The sequence below is a fragment of the Typopeltis vanoorti genome, chromosome 24, assembly GCF_054136105.1.
Source record: "Typopeltis vanoorti isolate ZY-2024b chromosome 24, IOZ_Tvanoo_1.0, whole genome shotgun sequence".
NCBI classification, from domain to species: domain Eukaryota; kingdom Metazoa; phylum Arthropoda; class Arachnida; order Uropygi; family Thelyphonidae; genus Typopeltis; species Typopeltis vanoorti.
The window spans coordinates 60,639,904-60,657,289 of NC_143572.1; the positions used below are offsets into that span (position 1 = coordinate 60,639,904).

At 33.9% G+C, this 17,386-nt stretch overlaps 1 protein-coding gene across 3 annotated transcripts in view; it reads left to right on the forward strand.

Moving 5' to 3' along the window:
- Nucleotides 1–15,310, forward strand: part of CycC (cyclin C) — a 251,500-nt gene extending 236,190 nt beyond the window's left edge. For 2 of the 3 annotated variants that reach the window (XM_090414047.1, XM_090414045.1), the window contains exons 10-11: nt 13,224–13,342; nt 14,256–15,310. In XM_090414047.1, the coding sequence (XP_090270173.1) occupies nt 13,224–13,342; nt 14,256–14,340 (204 nt within the window). In that variant the 3' untranslated portion in view covers nt 14,341–15,310. Of the gene's footprint in view, nt 1–13,223; nt 13,876–14,255 lie in introns of those variants that run through there. The other variant, XM_090414046.1, reaches the window with a different exon arrangement.
- Nucleotides 15,311–17,386: the final 2,076 nt, after the last annotated feature.

A 17,386-nucleotide genomic window follows, 5' to 3' on the forward strand; every position in this document is an offset into this window, starting at 1 on the left:
GATGTAAGAAGACGTTGAATACTTTTTTCAGAAAAGCCATTGAGTTTCATGTGTTGCTGGATAGTAGAAAGTTCTTTCTGTAGATAATCAAAAGTAGAACAATTAGTTTTGGCTCTTTTGATGAGACATTTTATAATTCCTGTTTTATGACATGGATGATGGGCTGATTCTTTCAGAATATAACGACCTGTGAATGTTGGTTTCCTGTATACTGTAGTTGTAAGAATATTTGAAGATGATCGGATGAGGAGAACGTCTAAAAAAGATAACTGGTTGTTTTCTTCTAATTCCATAGTAAACTTTATGCGATGATGTAAGGAATTAATACTGTTTAAAAAGGAAGATAAAGTGTTTTTACTGTGAGGCCAAATAGCAAATATGTCATCTATATATCTTACCCAAAAAGATGGTAGAGGGAAACTAGATGTGAAGAGGACTTTTTCTAAATGTTCCAAATAAAAGTTGGCTAAAGCTGGAGAAAGAGGACTTCCCATGGCTGTTCCTTCTACTTGGCTATAAAATTTGTTTTGACATATGAAATAACCAGAATGTATAACGAAATCGAATAGTTTTATAATATCTTGAGGAAAGATGTCAGCAAGTAGTTTTAAAGTTTCCTTAAGAGGTACATTGGTGTATAAAGATTCTATATCAAAACTAACCATAAGATCTGTAGGTTGTAATGAGACATCTTTTAATTTTTCTAAGAAATCTGAGGAGTTTTTTAAAAAAGAACTAGAGTTGCCAATGTAAGATTTCAGTAATTTAGCTAGATATTTGGCTATACGGTAAGTAGGAGAATCAATGCAATCTACTATTGGACGAAGAGGATAGTCAATCTTATGGATTTTTGGAAGGCCATAAAATCTAGGAGGTCTTGCAAAATGAGTTTTAAGTCTTTCAATTGTGTCTTTATCCAAACTGATGACTTCATCAAGGAGAGAATTTAATTTCTTTAGTTGTCTGTTGGTTGGATTATAATCAATTTCTTGATATGTGGAGCGATCTCGAAGCAAAAGAGAAAGTTTTCTTCTGTAATTTACTGAGTCCATAACTACTGTTGCTTTTCCCTTGTCAGCTTTAGTGATAATGAGGTGATTATTTTTTCTCAAGGACTGTAAAGATTTCATTTCAGAAGGAGATATGTTAGAAGGAGGAAGTTTAGCCTTAAGTAGAGAAGAAGCGACTTCTAGGCGAAGAGTAAAGGCTAAACTTCCTCCTTCTAACATATCTCCTTCTGAAATGAAATCTTTACAGTCCTTGAGAAAAAATAATCACCTCATTATCACTAAAGCTGACAAGGGAAAAGCAACAGTAGTTATGGACTCAGTAAATTACAGAAGAAAACTTTCTCTTTTGCTTCGAGATCGCTCCACATATCAAGAAATTGATTATAATCCAACCAACAGACAACTAAAGAAATTAAATTCTCTCCTTGATGAAGTCATCAGTTTGGATAAAGACACAATTGAAAGACTTAAAACTCATTTTGCAAGACCTCCTAGATTTTATGGCCTTCCAAAAATCCATAAGATTGACTATCCTCTTCGTCCAATAGTAGATTGCATTGATTCTCCTACTTACCGTATAGCCAAATATCTAGCTAAATTACTGAAATCTTACATTGGCAACTCTAGTTCTTTTTTAAAAAACTCCTCAGATTTCTTAGAAAAATTAAAAGATGTCTCATTACAACCTACAGATCTTATGGTTAGTTTTGATATAGAATCTTTATACACCAATGTACCTCTTAAGGAAACTTTAAAACTACTTGCTGACATCTTTCCTCAAGATATTATAAAACTATTCGATTTCGTTATACATTCTGGTTATTTCATATGTCAAAACAAATTTTATAGCCAAGTAGAAGGAACAGCCATGGGAAGTCCTCTTTCTCCAGCTTTAGCCAACTTTTATTTGGAACATTTAGAAAAAGTCCTCTTCACATCTAGTTTCCCTCTACCATCTTTTTGGGTAAGATATATAGATGACATATTTGCTATTTGGCCTCACAGTAAAAACACTTTATCTTCCTTTTTAAACAGTATTAATTCCTTACATCATCGCATAAAGTTTACTATGGAATTAGAAGAAAACAACCAGTTATCTTTTTTAGACGTTCTCCTCATCCGATCATCTTCAAATATTCTTACAACTACAGTATACAGGAAACCAACATTCACAGGTCGTTATATTCTGAAAGAATCAGCCCATCATCCATGTCATAAAACAGGAATTATAAAATGTCTCATCAAAAGAGCCAAAACTAATTGTTCTACTTTTGATTATCTACAGAAAGAACTTTCTACTATCCAGCAACACATGAAACTCAATGGCTTTTCTGAAAAAAGTATTCAACGTCTTCTTACATCTTATAATCCTCCACAAAACAACAAAGATTCAATACGTCGAGTACCTATTCCTTATATCTCCGGTATTTCAGAACCTATCGCAAGAATTTTGAAGAAATATGATTTAACAGCTACGTATTCTCCTATTAACAAATTGTCTTCTCATTTTCCTTCTCCTAAAGACAAACGCTCAACTTTATCTCTTCCTGGAGTTTATCAAATTCCTTGCAACTGTGATCTCTCTTACTTTGGACAGACTGGACGTTCTCTTGAAAAAAGAATCCAAGAACATCAATCATCCATTCTTCACAATAAACCTGAAAAGTCTGGTTTGGCTCAACACGGGATTGAAACTGACCACAGCATCCTTTGGTCCAAAACGCGCCTCTTACATAGATCCCGTTATAGGTTCGAACGTTTGTTCAAGGAAAGCGTGGAGGCCTTGCTCCATCATCCCAACCTGAATCGTAATGACTGCATATCTATATCAAAAATCTGGGAAAGCCTAATCAAGATTACTCATTAATTTTTTTTTTTTTTTTTTTTTTTTTTTTTTTTTTTTTTTTTATAGCAAATTCAATCATGTTTCTACTTCAAAATATTTCGTTTCATACTTAGTGATATAACATCACGCGGCATGTTCTAATTTCAACGATCTATTGTTAGTATTCTAGCTTGTATATTTTTTAAACTGTTCTTGTAATACCACCGACGATGGTCTGCTATTTCCAGACCGAAATATTTGGTTAAATAAATATCTTTCTTGTGATTACGTGATTATATCATTCAGTCTTATGTCGCAAGTATCCTTAAAACAACAAGGTAACTACTGGATACTGAATGAAGCAGGACAGTTTGGTAATTTGGGATTTAGCTGACCATGACTTCTGGCCTAATGCCCAACCTCATTATCTCATAATGCACCTCATTACAAGGTAATTACTAGATACTGAATGAAGCAGGATGAACTGGTAATTTGGGATTTAGCCAACCAAATTCTGTTCTTATTGACTTAAACCAAAATAACATGATGATACAATATGACACTTTCATGTTGGCTGGCATTGCACCTGGTTAAACAAGCTCTCATTGTTTTCATCAGTGAACCAGGGTAAACCTTAAAAAGTCAGCTGCAAATCCCAACTGAACATCAGCATAGTTCAAGATTGACACCATCAACATAAGATGACCTCTTGTTACTGTATTGAATTTACTCATTATAACACATTGACAAAAGGTTTCTGCCAAAGCAATAGCATCAGTATAATAATAAATCAAATTCACAATTTAGTAGTAAACCATTCACTCTAATAAACTGTTCCTTTGGTTTATACAAGTGACAGTCAACTATTACATCATATCTATAATGATGAAATTATATCTCTTTGGTTATAAGTGATTATCATTCCCATGGTGTAATGAAATTTAGCCCCTTCTTACTGGAAAATTATTTCAGTGTGTCTAGTATTGAGCTAAACAGGCATATTTTTTTACCTTCACTTTAATTAAGTATCAGATTAAAAATAGAAAATTTTTAAATTATGTTCATTGTAGTCATTCTCTTATAAGAGTGATACTTGCTTCATTGAAGAGATAGAAATTGGTAGTGTTTTAACCTAAGTTTGAGATTATTACTAATGACATTGTCAGATTGTATTCTTAAAGTTAGAAGGATAAATAGTCGAAGTAAAATAGATGAATTACAAAATAAAGCTGCAGGGAAGGAGGATGTTATGAGAGAGATATAAAGAGGAGGGCATTAGCTGCATAAGGGGTATAAGATAATGTCAGGAAAGTGATAAATGAGGAAAGAAAAATTGACATAGGAAACAGTATAAAAAGAAATCCAAGATAATTCTATGGTTATATAGCTAATAGAAGAAAGAGTGAGTGTAGAAGACTGATTTTAGTCTTTGGAGATGATATATGGATGTCACACTGAAGATATTGTAGCAAGTATCTTGTCGAATACAGTTGAGAGGAAAGATGAGATATTGAAAGTTTGTGAATATGAAGTGTTACGAATTTTAAGCAAACCTGTTAATAATAAAATTGTCAGACCAGCTATGATTTCACCATTGTATTAAAGAATGTGTGCAAAGGAGATGACACAGTGTCCTTAGTTAGGTCCTGGTCAAGAGTTTGGCAAAAAGAACACTCCCCGTGGAAGAAGGTATTCCACTGCATTGAGAAGAATCCAAGTTAGTGATGGCAAACTATAGGCCTTTTGTATTGATTCATGTTTGTGAAGGTGTTAGAGAGGCTAAGTGATACAAACTTGTGTTAATGAGAAATTTTCCACAGAGCAGCTAGATTTTATTGCTTTAGTGACCTGATTGCATATTATGATAGTGATGTGTGAATTGCACAGAAAAACTTAGTGAATTTTCTACCTTTCACAAAAGCATTTGATAGAATATTGCATGATGAACTGCTATTGAAGTTGAGGAAGATGCAGATGGATAGTCAGTATAGTTGAATGTCTGTCTGAGGGAAGATATATAGTTGTTTGTTAATGATGTTAAATTTGGGGAGAACACTGTCAGATAGCTCTGATATGATATTGTTACAAGAGGATTAATAGATTGATTCTTTTATAGGGCAGATGAAACGAGTGTATTATATTGATAGAACTTTGATACAGAATGTAAGAGATATATGGATGTTAGTGGATAATGAGCTGAAGTTCTGTGGTTAATTTGCAAAAGTTGTAAAGGGTACTCAGAAAATTGCTTCATAATATAAAGAAGTTGATAGCACTTTTGTATAAAGGCACTGATCAAGTTAAATCTAGATTTACACACACACAACTGGTTACTTGGATATCTGGGAAATAAGGAAATAGAAAGGATCCAGAGTGCCTGAAACTGCCTCAGGACTGTGATAGGTTTAAAAAGAAAATAGTGACATTTGAATGCAACATCTATTTATAGTCATCTTCTGAAATATCAAGTTTCTTTTCAGTTATATTGTAATATCCAGAGATGAACTACAGGAGTTAATTTCTTTTTGAAATTTAATTCACATATAATATTAAGAAACTAATGCTAGGCAAAACTGCTTTGCTCAAATTTAAATTATATTTAAAACATGATGATGTGATGTACTACAGTACATCACATCGTCATGTTTTTAAGTTGAACTGTTTCCTTCATGTGGTGTTGGGTCACTGTTATAAATATAATGGTGGCTAGTTGTAATTGATTATTTTTATTCTATTAATTTTTTTATTTTATTTTTTCAATAGTGATACATTTGTTAAACTGGTTAGAGTTTAATGACATCACAATATGAGTGCTTCTTAGTAGAATATTTAATAGAACTGATATTGTAAAACATCAGGCTATCAAATTTTAAAATTATACTCAGTATAGAAAAAAACAGGAAGTAATCAGGCTTTATAATTATTTACACCAGACGTGCTTTCATATTAGCTGGTAAGCTTCCACAGAATGAATTAATTCTTAATATTAATCATGGCTTTTTTTTGTTGTTTGTAGTAATATTTATAATACATTCCTTCCTTCCCCCCTTCCACTTTGATAGTACCATTTGAAAAGAAATTCCAACTTGTGGTTAGACAGTTGAATGTAAATAATTCTAATATTCATGCTCCGAAAGAAGAGCAAAACATAAAGAAGTAAAATAAAGGAATTAAATAGAAAGCAAGCATTTAACACATACACAATAAGACCAGCAATGATATCCTTATATAACTTTATATGATAACTGTTTTTTCTACATATGCATATTTTAATTAAATCTGCAATCTTCTGAGCTTTGCTAGCTGTCCTAGTAACGTGATTACTAAACTTTTTTTTTAATAGGTTTAGAAAATTTGTGGTAATGAAAGCTGTGATAAAAGTAAAAGCTTTTACTCTAATGTCAATTCCTTTTTTTTTTTAATCCCTCAAACCCCCTCCCCCCCCAAAAAAAAGTTTAGTAATCACATTACTAAGACAGCTAGCAAAGCTCAGAAGATTGTAGATTTAATTAAAATATGCATATGTAGAAAAACAGTTATCATATAAAGGTATATAAGGATATCATTGCTGGTCTTATTGACTGAGTTGATAGTCTTCAACCTGCAGACATTGAGTTTAATACTACTTTTCGATGGAGGTGGTAGATAATTTTCATTGTACTGATCACGTCAGTATTGAATTTTGACTTGCAGCTTTACCTATCCAGATTTTTAATGAATACCAAGAGATTCAGAGAAGATTAAGTCATCATCATCAATTCCCTAATATGAACCTTCAAGGGGGCGTAGAGGCTACTATGACAGCAGTACATGATTAAGTTTACATTATCACTAATCTCCTATCAAAAATTTTCCTCCAAATTAGTTTATTATTTGTTAGCACTTCAGTATTGTTATATCTAATCTTTCAGTTTTCTAAAGCACTTTTGCATCAATCCATGTAGATCTTAGTCTTCCTTTGGTTCTTTTTTCTGCCATCTTTGTATCAAACACCTGTTTGCTAACCTTTGTTCTTCTATTCTGTTGAAGTGATCATATCACCTTAGATTAGCTCTGCTCATGCATCCTTGAATACTGACAATATGAACTTCCTTCCTAATGTCTAATTTTTAATATGATTCTGCCAATGATGCCATCTGTTCAGGTCCCTAATTTTTCTCAGAACCCTCATGTCTGTAGTCTCTAGTCTTTGTTCAAGTGCTTTATTTCTAACTCAACTCTCAGATCCATAATTTAAAACTGGTTTGAACATGGTCTTGTGTACTGATATTTTGGCTAATTTCTCTCTTATTCCATATAAATTTATTGAGCTGGCTACCCATCATACCAGATTCAACTTGCCATCTTCACTAAAAACTGTGCCTAAATAGTAGAAATATTTACTTCTTCTATAGACGTTCCATTCAGAATGCAGCTGAAGTTTTCTATGCAACTGTCAATTCCATAGTTTTGGTCTTTTATTATTGATTTTCATGCCAAATTTGTTACAGCTATCATTCAGTTTCTTTAGAGAATCCTGAAGACTTGCACTGGATGTGTTTAGAAGTACATCATCTCCTAAAGGAAAGAGCAAAGTTTGATATCTCCAATTTTAATATCAGGTTTAATGACAGTTTTTATATATATATATATAAACTATAATGCAATCCATATAGATAATGAATAAGAGTGGAGACAGTGTGAACACTTGTCTTACACCTGATTTTACATCTCATGTCATCTTCCTGTATTGTCCTCAGTTCTAACTGGTGATTCAAAATCAGGCTTAATGACAGTTTATATATATATATATATATATATTAAGGATACCAAGTAAATTTATAAACTTGGTTTTTTTACTCCCCCTCTCAAGCAATGTATGTATTCCTGAGCTTCTACTCGGTTGTAATGGTACATTTTAAAGAATAAATATTTAATGACTTAAACCGAGATAAAATATATGTACAATATCCCTGATAGCCATGCTGCAGTTGTTCAATACTGACGTTCACGAGAACTTGCAAGCTCGCATACAACAAACAATAGTACGTTAGATAGAACAACTTGAAAAATACGTTTTTGTGTCAATTATGTATTGCATTTTATGCCTGTAATTCTCAGTTTTTTGTAGCTTAAATTTTTATTACTGTGTTCTACCTTTAGTGGATACCTGAAGAAGGCTGTAAAAGGCTGAAACTAGTTGTATCATTTTCATTGAAACTTCATATTTTATCTCGGTTTAAGTCATTAAATATTTATTCTTTAAAAAACAATATATATATATATATATATATTCTACCTTTACCACGAGTTGCTTTGGACTTGCACTACGTGTAGGGGTCAGCTAGACTTGCAACACTTGCATGCGCAAACATGACTGACTTGTCTGTTTGCTTACTTGGGAAATGGAGTAAAAAACCAGGTTTATATTTAAAATAACTTGGTATCTTTAACATATATTATACCCAAGGTAAAAAACTTTCTACATCTATCTCTCATCCTGAGATCTTTATTTAATAAGGTCAAAGCACCTTATGGTAACTTGTGTTGGTAAAATATTTATAAGCTCTGTATTACTTAAAACTTAGTATTTCTTAGCCGGGCTCCCACTGATGAGACCTCAATAAAGGTCGAAACCGGTCTGGGTGGTGGCCCCTTACCTATAATACATAGCATCATACATCTCCTCCAGGAGATGTGCTTTGCATTAAGGATAAATATTAAGAATAGTGATCAGAGCTTATTCTACCTTTACCACGAGTTGCCTTGGACTTGCACTACGTGCAGGGTCAGCTAGACTTGCAACACTTGCAGGCGCAAACTTGACTGACTTGTCTGTTTGCTTACTTGGGAAATGGAGTAAAAAAACCAGGTTTATATTTAAAATAACTTGGTATCTTTAACATATATATAATGCAATCCCATATAGATAATGAATAAGAGTGGAGACAGTGTGAACACTTGTCTTACACCTGATTTTACATCTCATGTCTTCCTGTATTGTCCTCAGTTCTAACTGGTGATTTAAAATTCTACATTTCTCTGTATCATGTTCCCCTTACCCCATATAATTGTAGTGTTTTGAAAGTTTTTTTTTTCAAAAAAGGGCACCTTGTCATATGCATTTTCCAGACTACAAAACTTAAGAACAGATCCTTATTATTTTCCAATGATTTATTTGTTATAAAGTGAAAATCTGATCTATTTGACATGAACCCAGCATATTCTTCCCAGAGTTTTCAAGGGATTCCAAGTCAGAAGTAACAAATTAGCTGATCAGGATCAAGGTGGTGGTTCAAGATGTTGGAGAAATTGGTTAAGGGAAAAATTCAGGAATGGGTGGATAGGAATATGAGTCTGTATGGGGGGGGGGGGGTAGCATACTTGAAGAATAGGTAATTGACTCGGTTTTTACAATGCACAGCTGAGTTGCATAAAGGGAATTTGGGAAGATATAGAACTTATATCAGTTGGAGCAAATCATATGATGTTAGTGCTATGGATAAGAGGGTGACTGGTGGATAAACATTAGAGAGTAGTTCATGAAGGAGTAGAGTCCAAGAGAAAGCATGTGACTAGTGATGTGGTGCTGGACTCTGTGCTTTTATAGCAGTGGAGAGAGAGAAATGAAGGTGATATAAACAGACATATCAACTCTTTTGCAATCTCATACCATCATCCTACAGAAGACTTGTTTCTTTTGCTTATAAATGTTGTCAGAGCAATTATGTAGCAGTACAATCTTTCAGGAAGAACCAAGAATATTATTTAGTGAAAATCATATTATATTTACTGAAACTTGAGAGCATCATAAGAAATGCCAAAGAATGGAATGATCTTTGTTCTGAAACACATCAATGCTGCATTGATGTGTTTTAGTCTATGTGATTCACAGACAGCGAATTACATAGATGCAAAAGTCTTGAGAATTCTACCAAAAGTGAAACTGTAATATGTTATGGTTTTAAATTCCATTTGGACTGTAGATCTAACAGATCCTGAAGTACAAGATTTTGATTATACAAATATGTGCATCTATGTGTGCTTAAATGATGATACTACTGTCTAAACAGATTTATCTAGAGTTATCGGTGCAAGTACCTTGAGTTATAGCCCTTAGGAAATCTTTGCATCAATATTGCTAGACTATTCAAATTCAGTTCTAGTTTCCAACTAGAGGGATTTTTTTTTTCTTCCAGAAACTTGGGTTTTTAATCTTGCAACTGAAGAAAATTGACTTTGGAACTCTCAGTATTTCAGACAGTAAGTGTTAGGATTAAGGAACACAGTATTATTATTATTATTCCGGGCAACTCCAAGGAGTCGACAGACTCATCGAGAGAGGCACTAACATCATGTCAAAAACAACTATTCAACATTCACACAGTATCTATCATACCTTGCCTTGAACTCATTCACGCTTGTAGCACCCACAACAGACTCTGGCAGCTTATTCTGCTCATTCACCACTCTCCAAGTAAAAAACCTAGCTCTAACACCCTTGTTAACCACATTCTTGCTTAGCTTCCATGTATGGTCCCCTAGTCCTCCCACCACCAATCCTATTCTCAAAAATATCTTCTAGATTAATCTTATAGAAACCCTTCAGTAATTTGAATATCTCAATCATATCACCCCTTTTCCGCCTATCGACCAATTTTTGCAACCCACAAATCTTCAACCTATTCTCGTAAGGTTCATTCCTCAGACCTGCTATCATCTTGGTCACTCCTCTCTGTGCCCATAACTGGGCACAATAGTCCAGATGGAGTCTTATCAAGGCTCGATACAGAGGAACAATAACTTGTTTGTCTCTGCATGTTAAAGTATTTTTCAGAAGCCAAGTGATTTGATGAGCTGATTTAGCCACTTTTGCAATGTGTAAACTTCAATTCCCTATCCACCAACACTCCCAAATCCCTGGCCTAATCAATCTCTTGGAGTACGGTTCCATAAATGTGATGTACTGCTGCTATTCTTTTCACCCCAAAATGCATAACCTTACACTTTGCCACATTAAATTGACATCCATTTTTCCTAGCCCAATCCTCCAAACTATCCAAATCATCCTGTAAAATTTTGACATCCTGTGCATTCACAATTGCTCTACCCAACTTTGCATCATCAGCAAACAAGTGAACACTTCCTTTCAGATCCTTTCCTTTATCATTGATGAACAAATTGAAAAGTAGTGGTCCAAGAACAGAGCCCTGTGGCACACCACTAGCCACAAGCCATCTTTTGGACTCAACTTCTGAATAAACCACTCTCTGGTATCTCTCCATAAACCACCCTCCTATCCATCTCACCAACCATATATCAACCATACATCTTCTCCAGTTTACTGATTAGGGTTCCATGTGGTATCCTGTCAAAGGCCTTGGCAAGGTCCAGTAGAATCACTGTAAATCCATTATCCTTATCCAGTTCAGCCGTCACGTAACGTGAGCAAGTTACTGAGGCATGATCTACCCTTCACAAAACCATGTTGTCCCCCATACAATATCCCATTTTCATCTATCCAATCCTGTATTCTATTCCTGACTAATTTCTCTAAGACCTTGACAACGATTCCTGATATGCTAATCGGTCGGTAATTTACAACAGCAGTCTTGGAACCTCCTTTATGCGGTGGAACTATTTTCCCCTCTTTCCACCCCCTCGGGACTAACCCAGACCCAAGACTCAAACAAAATGGTCAAGGGTACTGACAATTCTTTAGCCACTTCTCGTATGACACAAGCTGGTATACCATCCAATCCCACGGATGTATTGACATTGAGGTTATGCAATAGACTACTCACCTCCACTTCATTCACCACAATTCCAGTATAATCTATTGGTTCATTCATTTCTGCAATGTCACCACCTGGATGATATATTCTTGCAAAGTGCTCACTCAGTAACTCAACTATATCAACTGATTCAGTTACCTCCCTACCATCGGCATTCTTTAAAATCATTCTGCCATATACATTTTTTCTTTTACTTGCAACATATCTAAAAAAAACTGTTTAGGATTCTCTTTAGCCTGTATGGCTAATGTTCTTTCGTAATCCTTTTTTGCTTTTCTTACCACACTTGTTACCCTTCTGGCCTGCGCTTTATACCGTTCATGTGCCTGCCGGTCACCTTTCTCCTTAAATTCCCTCCATAGTTGTTACTTTTTTTGCAGCTCAAGCTTAATGGTGTTATTCATCACCCCTACTTGATTTATTATTCGGACTCTAGGTATACAGTCAGCCATTGCTTCATGCAAACTCTTCTTAAGTTCTCCCATGCACTATCAACTTCTAGTCCTTGCAGTTGTACATGCCATGGCACTGAACTAATCAAACTCCTAAGCTTGTTATACTTTCCAGCCCGATAATTCCACACGTACCCTGTCTTAATTGAAAATTCTACACCTTTAGCCACCTCCCAAGTCAAGACCCTGTGATCACTCTCACCGATTGGTGGCAATCTGGTCATATTTGTTACAGCCAAATCCTCAGATGTAATTACTAGGTCAAGCACTCTCTGATCTCTAGTATTTTCCATTACATGCTGTTGCAGATAGTTATCTCTTAATAACCGCATAAAATCCAATTCCTTCCTCCCGTGTGTCCTCTCCTCACTCCATTTAATGCGACCATATTGAAATCTCCCATAATAATTACCCTCCTTTCACTCATTTCTTCTGTTTGCTTGTGCATACTGTCTCCACCATCTTTTCCATCACCTGGTCTATAGCAGCACCCAATTGTATATTTTGTTCTGCTAGCCACAATCTCACACCAAATGGCCTCAAATGTGCTCTTTTCTCTATCCTGCAATTCAACTTCTATTCTCCTTGGCTGCAGCTCATCGGCTATCATCAATGATACTCCTCCCCCCATTTTATTCTCCCTGTAATTCCTGAACACACTATACCATCACATTCAATCCCACTAGCTATATCATCTACAGTCAGCCATGATTCACTAATGCCAATAACCTGTGGTCTGGAAGTGCCAACCATGGCCAAAAACTCTTTCTTCTTGTTCCTAATACTCCTAGCATTAGTGTACATGCAGTATGGTGGTGATTGTTTGCCATATTCTCCTCTTTGGGTGTCTATTAAAATCATTGATAGCCTTGGGCCAGCTATCTGCGATGGCTAAGGGTGGAGATTAGCTGCCCACCAGTTTTCATAAGTTATCTTTTTAGGGAATAAAACATGTTATCAAATTTGTTTTGTCTATTAACCAAAAACATGAGTGAAGTAAATAAACTACTTAACTGAATTTTTGATTTTGTTGTTTTTGGATATTACTTAATGTGTGCTTTAATTAATTCACTATGTGTTAACTTAACTAATTTACTAATGCATTTTATTATCATTGTGATTTCATATATTTAATGAAATATTAAATATTTGTTTCCTGTAGATCCTAGAAATCACTCGTCAGATCTTGTCATTGTATGATCTCTGGAAATCCTTTGATGAGAAGAAAGAAATCCCTGCTCTTCTAGCCAAGATGCCTAAGCCAAAGACCCAACCCTCCAGGTAATGCTCAAGTCTTGGTCAAGGTGTGCAGGGTGGCAGTTTTGAAGACTTTCACTAAAAGAAACATTTCTTTGGTGCTTGCTTTTAGTCTTTTAAGTCTTCTAACAAGTTTTCTGTGATAAAGCTGCCATGCTGTGATAGAAACTTGTCACCAAGACAGGTGCAGTGTTGCCAACTATTCCTAAATTTCTTCATCCTGTCTTTTAGATCATCCACTTGATGTTCCTAGTTATATTGACTGAATTAAGACTATAAATGAAATAATTATAAAAATATTAATAGCACAAGTTAATAAAAAATAACATCTAGAAATCTTACTGTCTCAGAATTTGCTGTACTTGCACTTCCTTGTGTATTTTAAATAGTATTTAGTATTAAAATGTCTCTTAACAGTATCTTATATGGAATTTTAAAATTTCTCAATAATTACTACATTGTATTGTGAAACACTAGCTGTTGTTAGTCAGCTATCTCTTACAAAATTGTAACTGAATCTCTGGAGATCTAACTAGATAAAAAAATCTTGCAATGTAGGTTTGTGTGATTTTCTCTTCTATTAATTAGGTAAAAAAAACATCTATTCACATTTCAGTCATACCAAAATTTTAATATTTTAACATCACTTTGATTACATTCAAGTCTTTTAGTTTTATGTAATAACACAGGTGTGAGTGTGTGTGTGTGTGTGTGTGTGTGTGTGTGTGGAATGTTCATATTCATTTTATTGTATTTGAAGTAATAAATAATTTCATTTACACTAACTACACCAATTAAATATCAAACTTGCCATGAAACTATTTTATAAGCAAGTTGGCAACACTGAACAGATATCTAAAAAGTACCATATAAACTAACGCTGTATTATACAACCACTAATTGGCGTTGCCACTGTATATTGTTTAATTATCAACAGGCCACCATCTCAAGGAGCTGGATCAGCCCAGAATGACCCCAGCAGTCTGCAAGGTACCAGCCAGTCAACTACTATACAGGGGTAAAAAAAGACTAAGTATACTCTTCACTGCCAAGCAAAGTGGCATTTTATATACCGATGAATAAATGGAGAGTATATTACAACCCAGTTTTCCTTACCAGTTGAAATTCAACCAAGCATCTTTGCAGTCCAGTGATCCGGTGAACCATTCAAGAGAACAGTTGCTCCAGCATGGAAATTCATCTACTCCGAATTGTACAATTTCCAGAAAGGCTTCTTGAAGAATAAGAGTTTCTGATTTTGGTAATCATCAATGCTGTATTTTGCTCCAGTATTTGAATTGTTCCATATTTTTGTTTGTACTTTCTATGAAATATATTTTACTTATTTCCTGAAAGGGAAATGCTAATGTATCATTGGGTTTGGTATATTTATTTTGTATATAAAAAATAATTTCTTATATTTGCTTGTACATTTTTGTTTTTACCTTTTGAAAAGTAATGACTTTTGTAATTGAGCAGAATGATTTATAAATTTATTAATATTTGAAAAAGTTTTTAATATTATAAATTCTCTAAAATATGTTTTCATGATTTTTTATACTGCCTACAGAAGTTTTGTCTTAATGCTAGAATAATATATAGATTTTCATTCAGAGATATATTTTAAGACCTACGCTGTATATTTGCTCATCAGAAGTACTATATTAAAATGTGGGAGAGCTGCAATAGCTACTTCAGTAGATCTAGTTTTAGTTATTTAATAATGTATATGCATTCATTTGTACATGCTTGCAGTTTTGTACATAGTAAAGAATTTATCTGGAATCTCTTTTACAGGAAAATGTGTTGAGTGTAAAAATGTCTGTTTAAAATTGGAGGTGTAATTATAATTTCTTGCACCTTATACTGTTGTTAACTGTTATGAAATTTTTTTCATGGTATATGTGTGTTAATTATAAACACATAATTGTAGGACAGGTTATAGCAATATATATGGAGATTGTTCTATTTAAATAAATTAGTTTTAAATTATTGTTGCGTTAAAGTGAATTATTTTACATTTAGAGATTTTCTGTCAAAAAACAAACTGTTCTTTATATATTGCATATGCCACATACATAAACTTTTTTTGTACAATTATTAATAGATAACTGTGCATTATTCATAATTCTGCACAAGTTACATAGACACAATTGAAAAATCATTTAAGACAGATTAACTACAAATATTTCAATTCACGTAATGTGAATCATCAGCGTAATATAGTTGGAAATCTCTCCTTATATGTCGTGAAACAGCCAAGTAAAAATCAATATTGTTAGGACAAATGAAGTGTGTGTGTGCACATGATTAAAAAAAAAAACCTTATATAATCAAACAATTCTTAATCATTTCCTATATTTTTGGAATGGAGAATCCATCATTAAGGTTGAGATTTGGGTGATGTGGAAAGACTTAGGAAAGAAACTTTCTGTAATAATTTGGCATCAAATTACTACATAGATATTCCAATTCTCAACCTTAATGATAGATTCTCCGAAATATGATATGATAGATGCCAGAAATATTATTTCACACATCGAGGGAGGACTCATCTACATCTCTGTCTCCACCACCTGACCTCAACTACACCAATGCCATCTACTGCCGACCACCACCACTAGTATTTCCACAGACAATCACATCAATGCCTATGGTGGGATTCAAACCCACAGCTTTTTGGCTGGAGAGTGGTTAGCGTAATTATATGAGAAATTATTAAGAACTATACTGTTTAATTATATAAGTTCTTTTAATTTTTTTATTACATGCACACACATGCTTGCTTTGTTATTATTTTATTATTTTTTTTAATCACACGCACACTTCATTTGATCCTAACAGTATCAACTTTTATTTAGCTGTCTTGTGATTGCATATAAGGAAAGAGATTCCATTCTCCATGTACCATCATTGTTTAATTTTTTAATATCTACCTGCACACTGATGATGCGTGATATGTGAATTGAAATATTTGCAGTTAAATCATCTTAATTAAAATTTTCAACTGTCTACATGTAACTTATGCAAAGGTTTTGTACATTCACATACAGTTGACTCTCACTATAGAGATTTGGTCAGTACTTTCAAGTTTGTTATAGTGAGCTGACTGTATATACATCTTTATATGCAGTATGTATGAACTTTTTTTTTGTACATTTGTATATATCTTCATATGCAACGTGTATAATTTTTTTTTGTACATTCATATATAATATGACATAACTCTGTGATAGAAAAAATTCTTAATTTCAATAGATTAGAAATAATGATTAAAGATTATGAATTTTCATTCTGTACAAATTAGTTGACTAAATTTATGTATATGCTCGTTTTACTTTAAGATATGTACTGAAATTTGGTTCATGCTGGCTTAAACAGAATAGAAAGTGTAAATAGTGTGCAACATGCATGTCCTAAGTATTTATATTAACTTCTCAGATTTTGTTGAGGCTGAAAATGATTTTCATCCAGATCTCTCAGTAGTTCTAATATAATTCCATATGGAGTCTAGAAATGAAATGAATTTGCTGTGAGGTAAAAGCAAGTAGGAAAGGAATAGTTAGTTTTAATAAAATGCAGCGATTTTTTTTTCTTTTTTTTTCCTCTTTGCAAATGACTTGTCAGTTTTCCATGTAAATATGAGTCTCTTCTTCTGATAATAATAAATTTAGTTTAATCCTTTATCCAAGTGTGAGCAAATAAAGTTTGCACCTGAAAGTATCTTCAGGACTGGGATAAGGTACTACAACACCAGGCAACTCATTGCAAAGGTGGACCAAGCTAACATCACTCCTATCTCAGTATCTCCCATAATGCAAAACACATCTCCTTGCGGATATGTGTAATGCTATGCATTAAGGCAAGGGCCACTACCCAGACTAGTTTCTACCTTTATTGAGGTCTCTTCAGTGGGAGCCAGGCCCAGAAGTGGGGATACCAGGCAGAAGCAATAGCGAGGTCATCTTAACTATAGGAGTTGCCAAATCTGAGGTACATCATATATTCCTTAGCATGTATGCTGAAAAGCTAAAATGGTGGCTGCACTAATTTATCAGTTATTTAGAG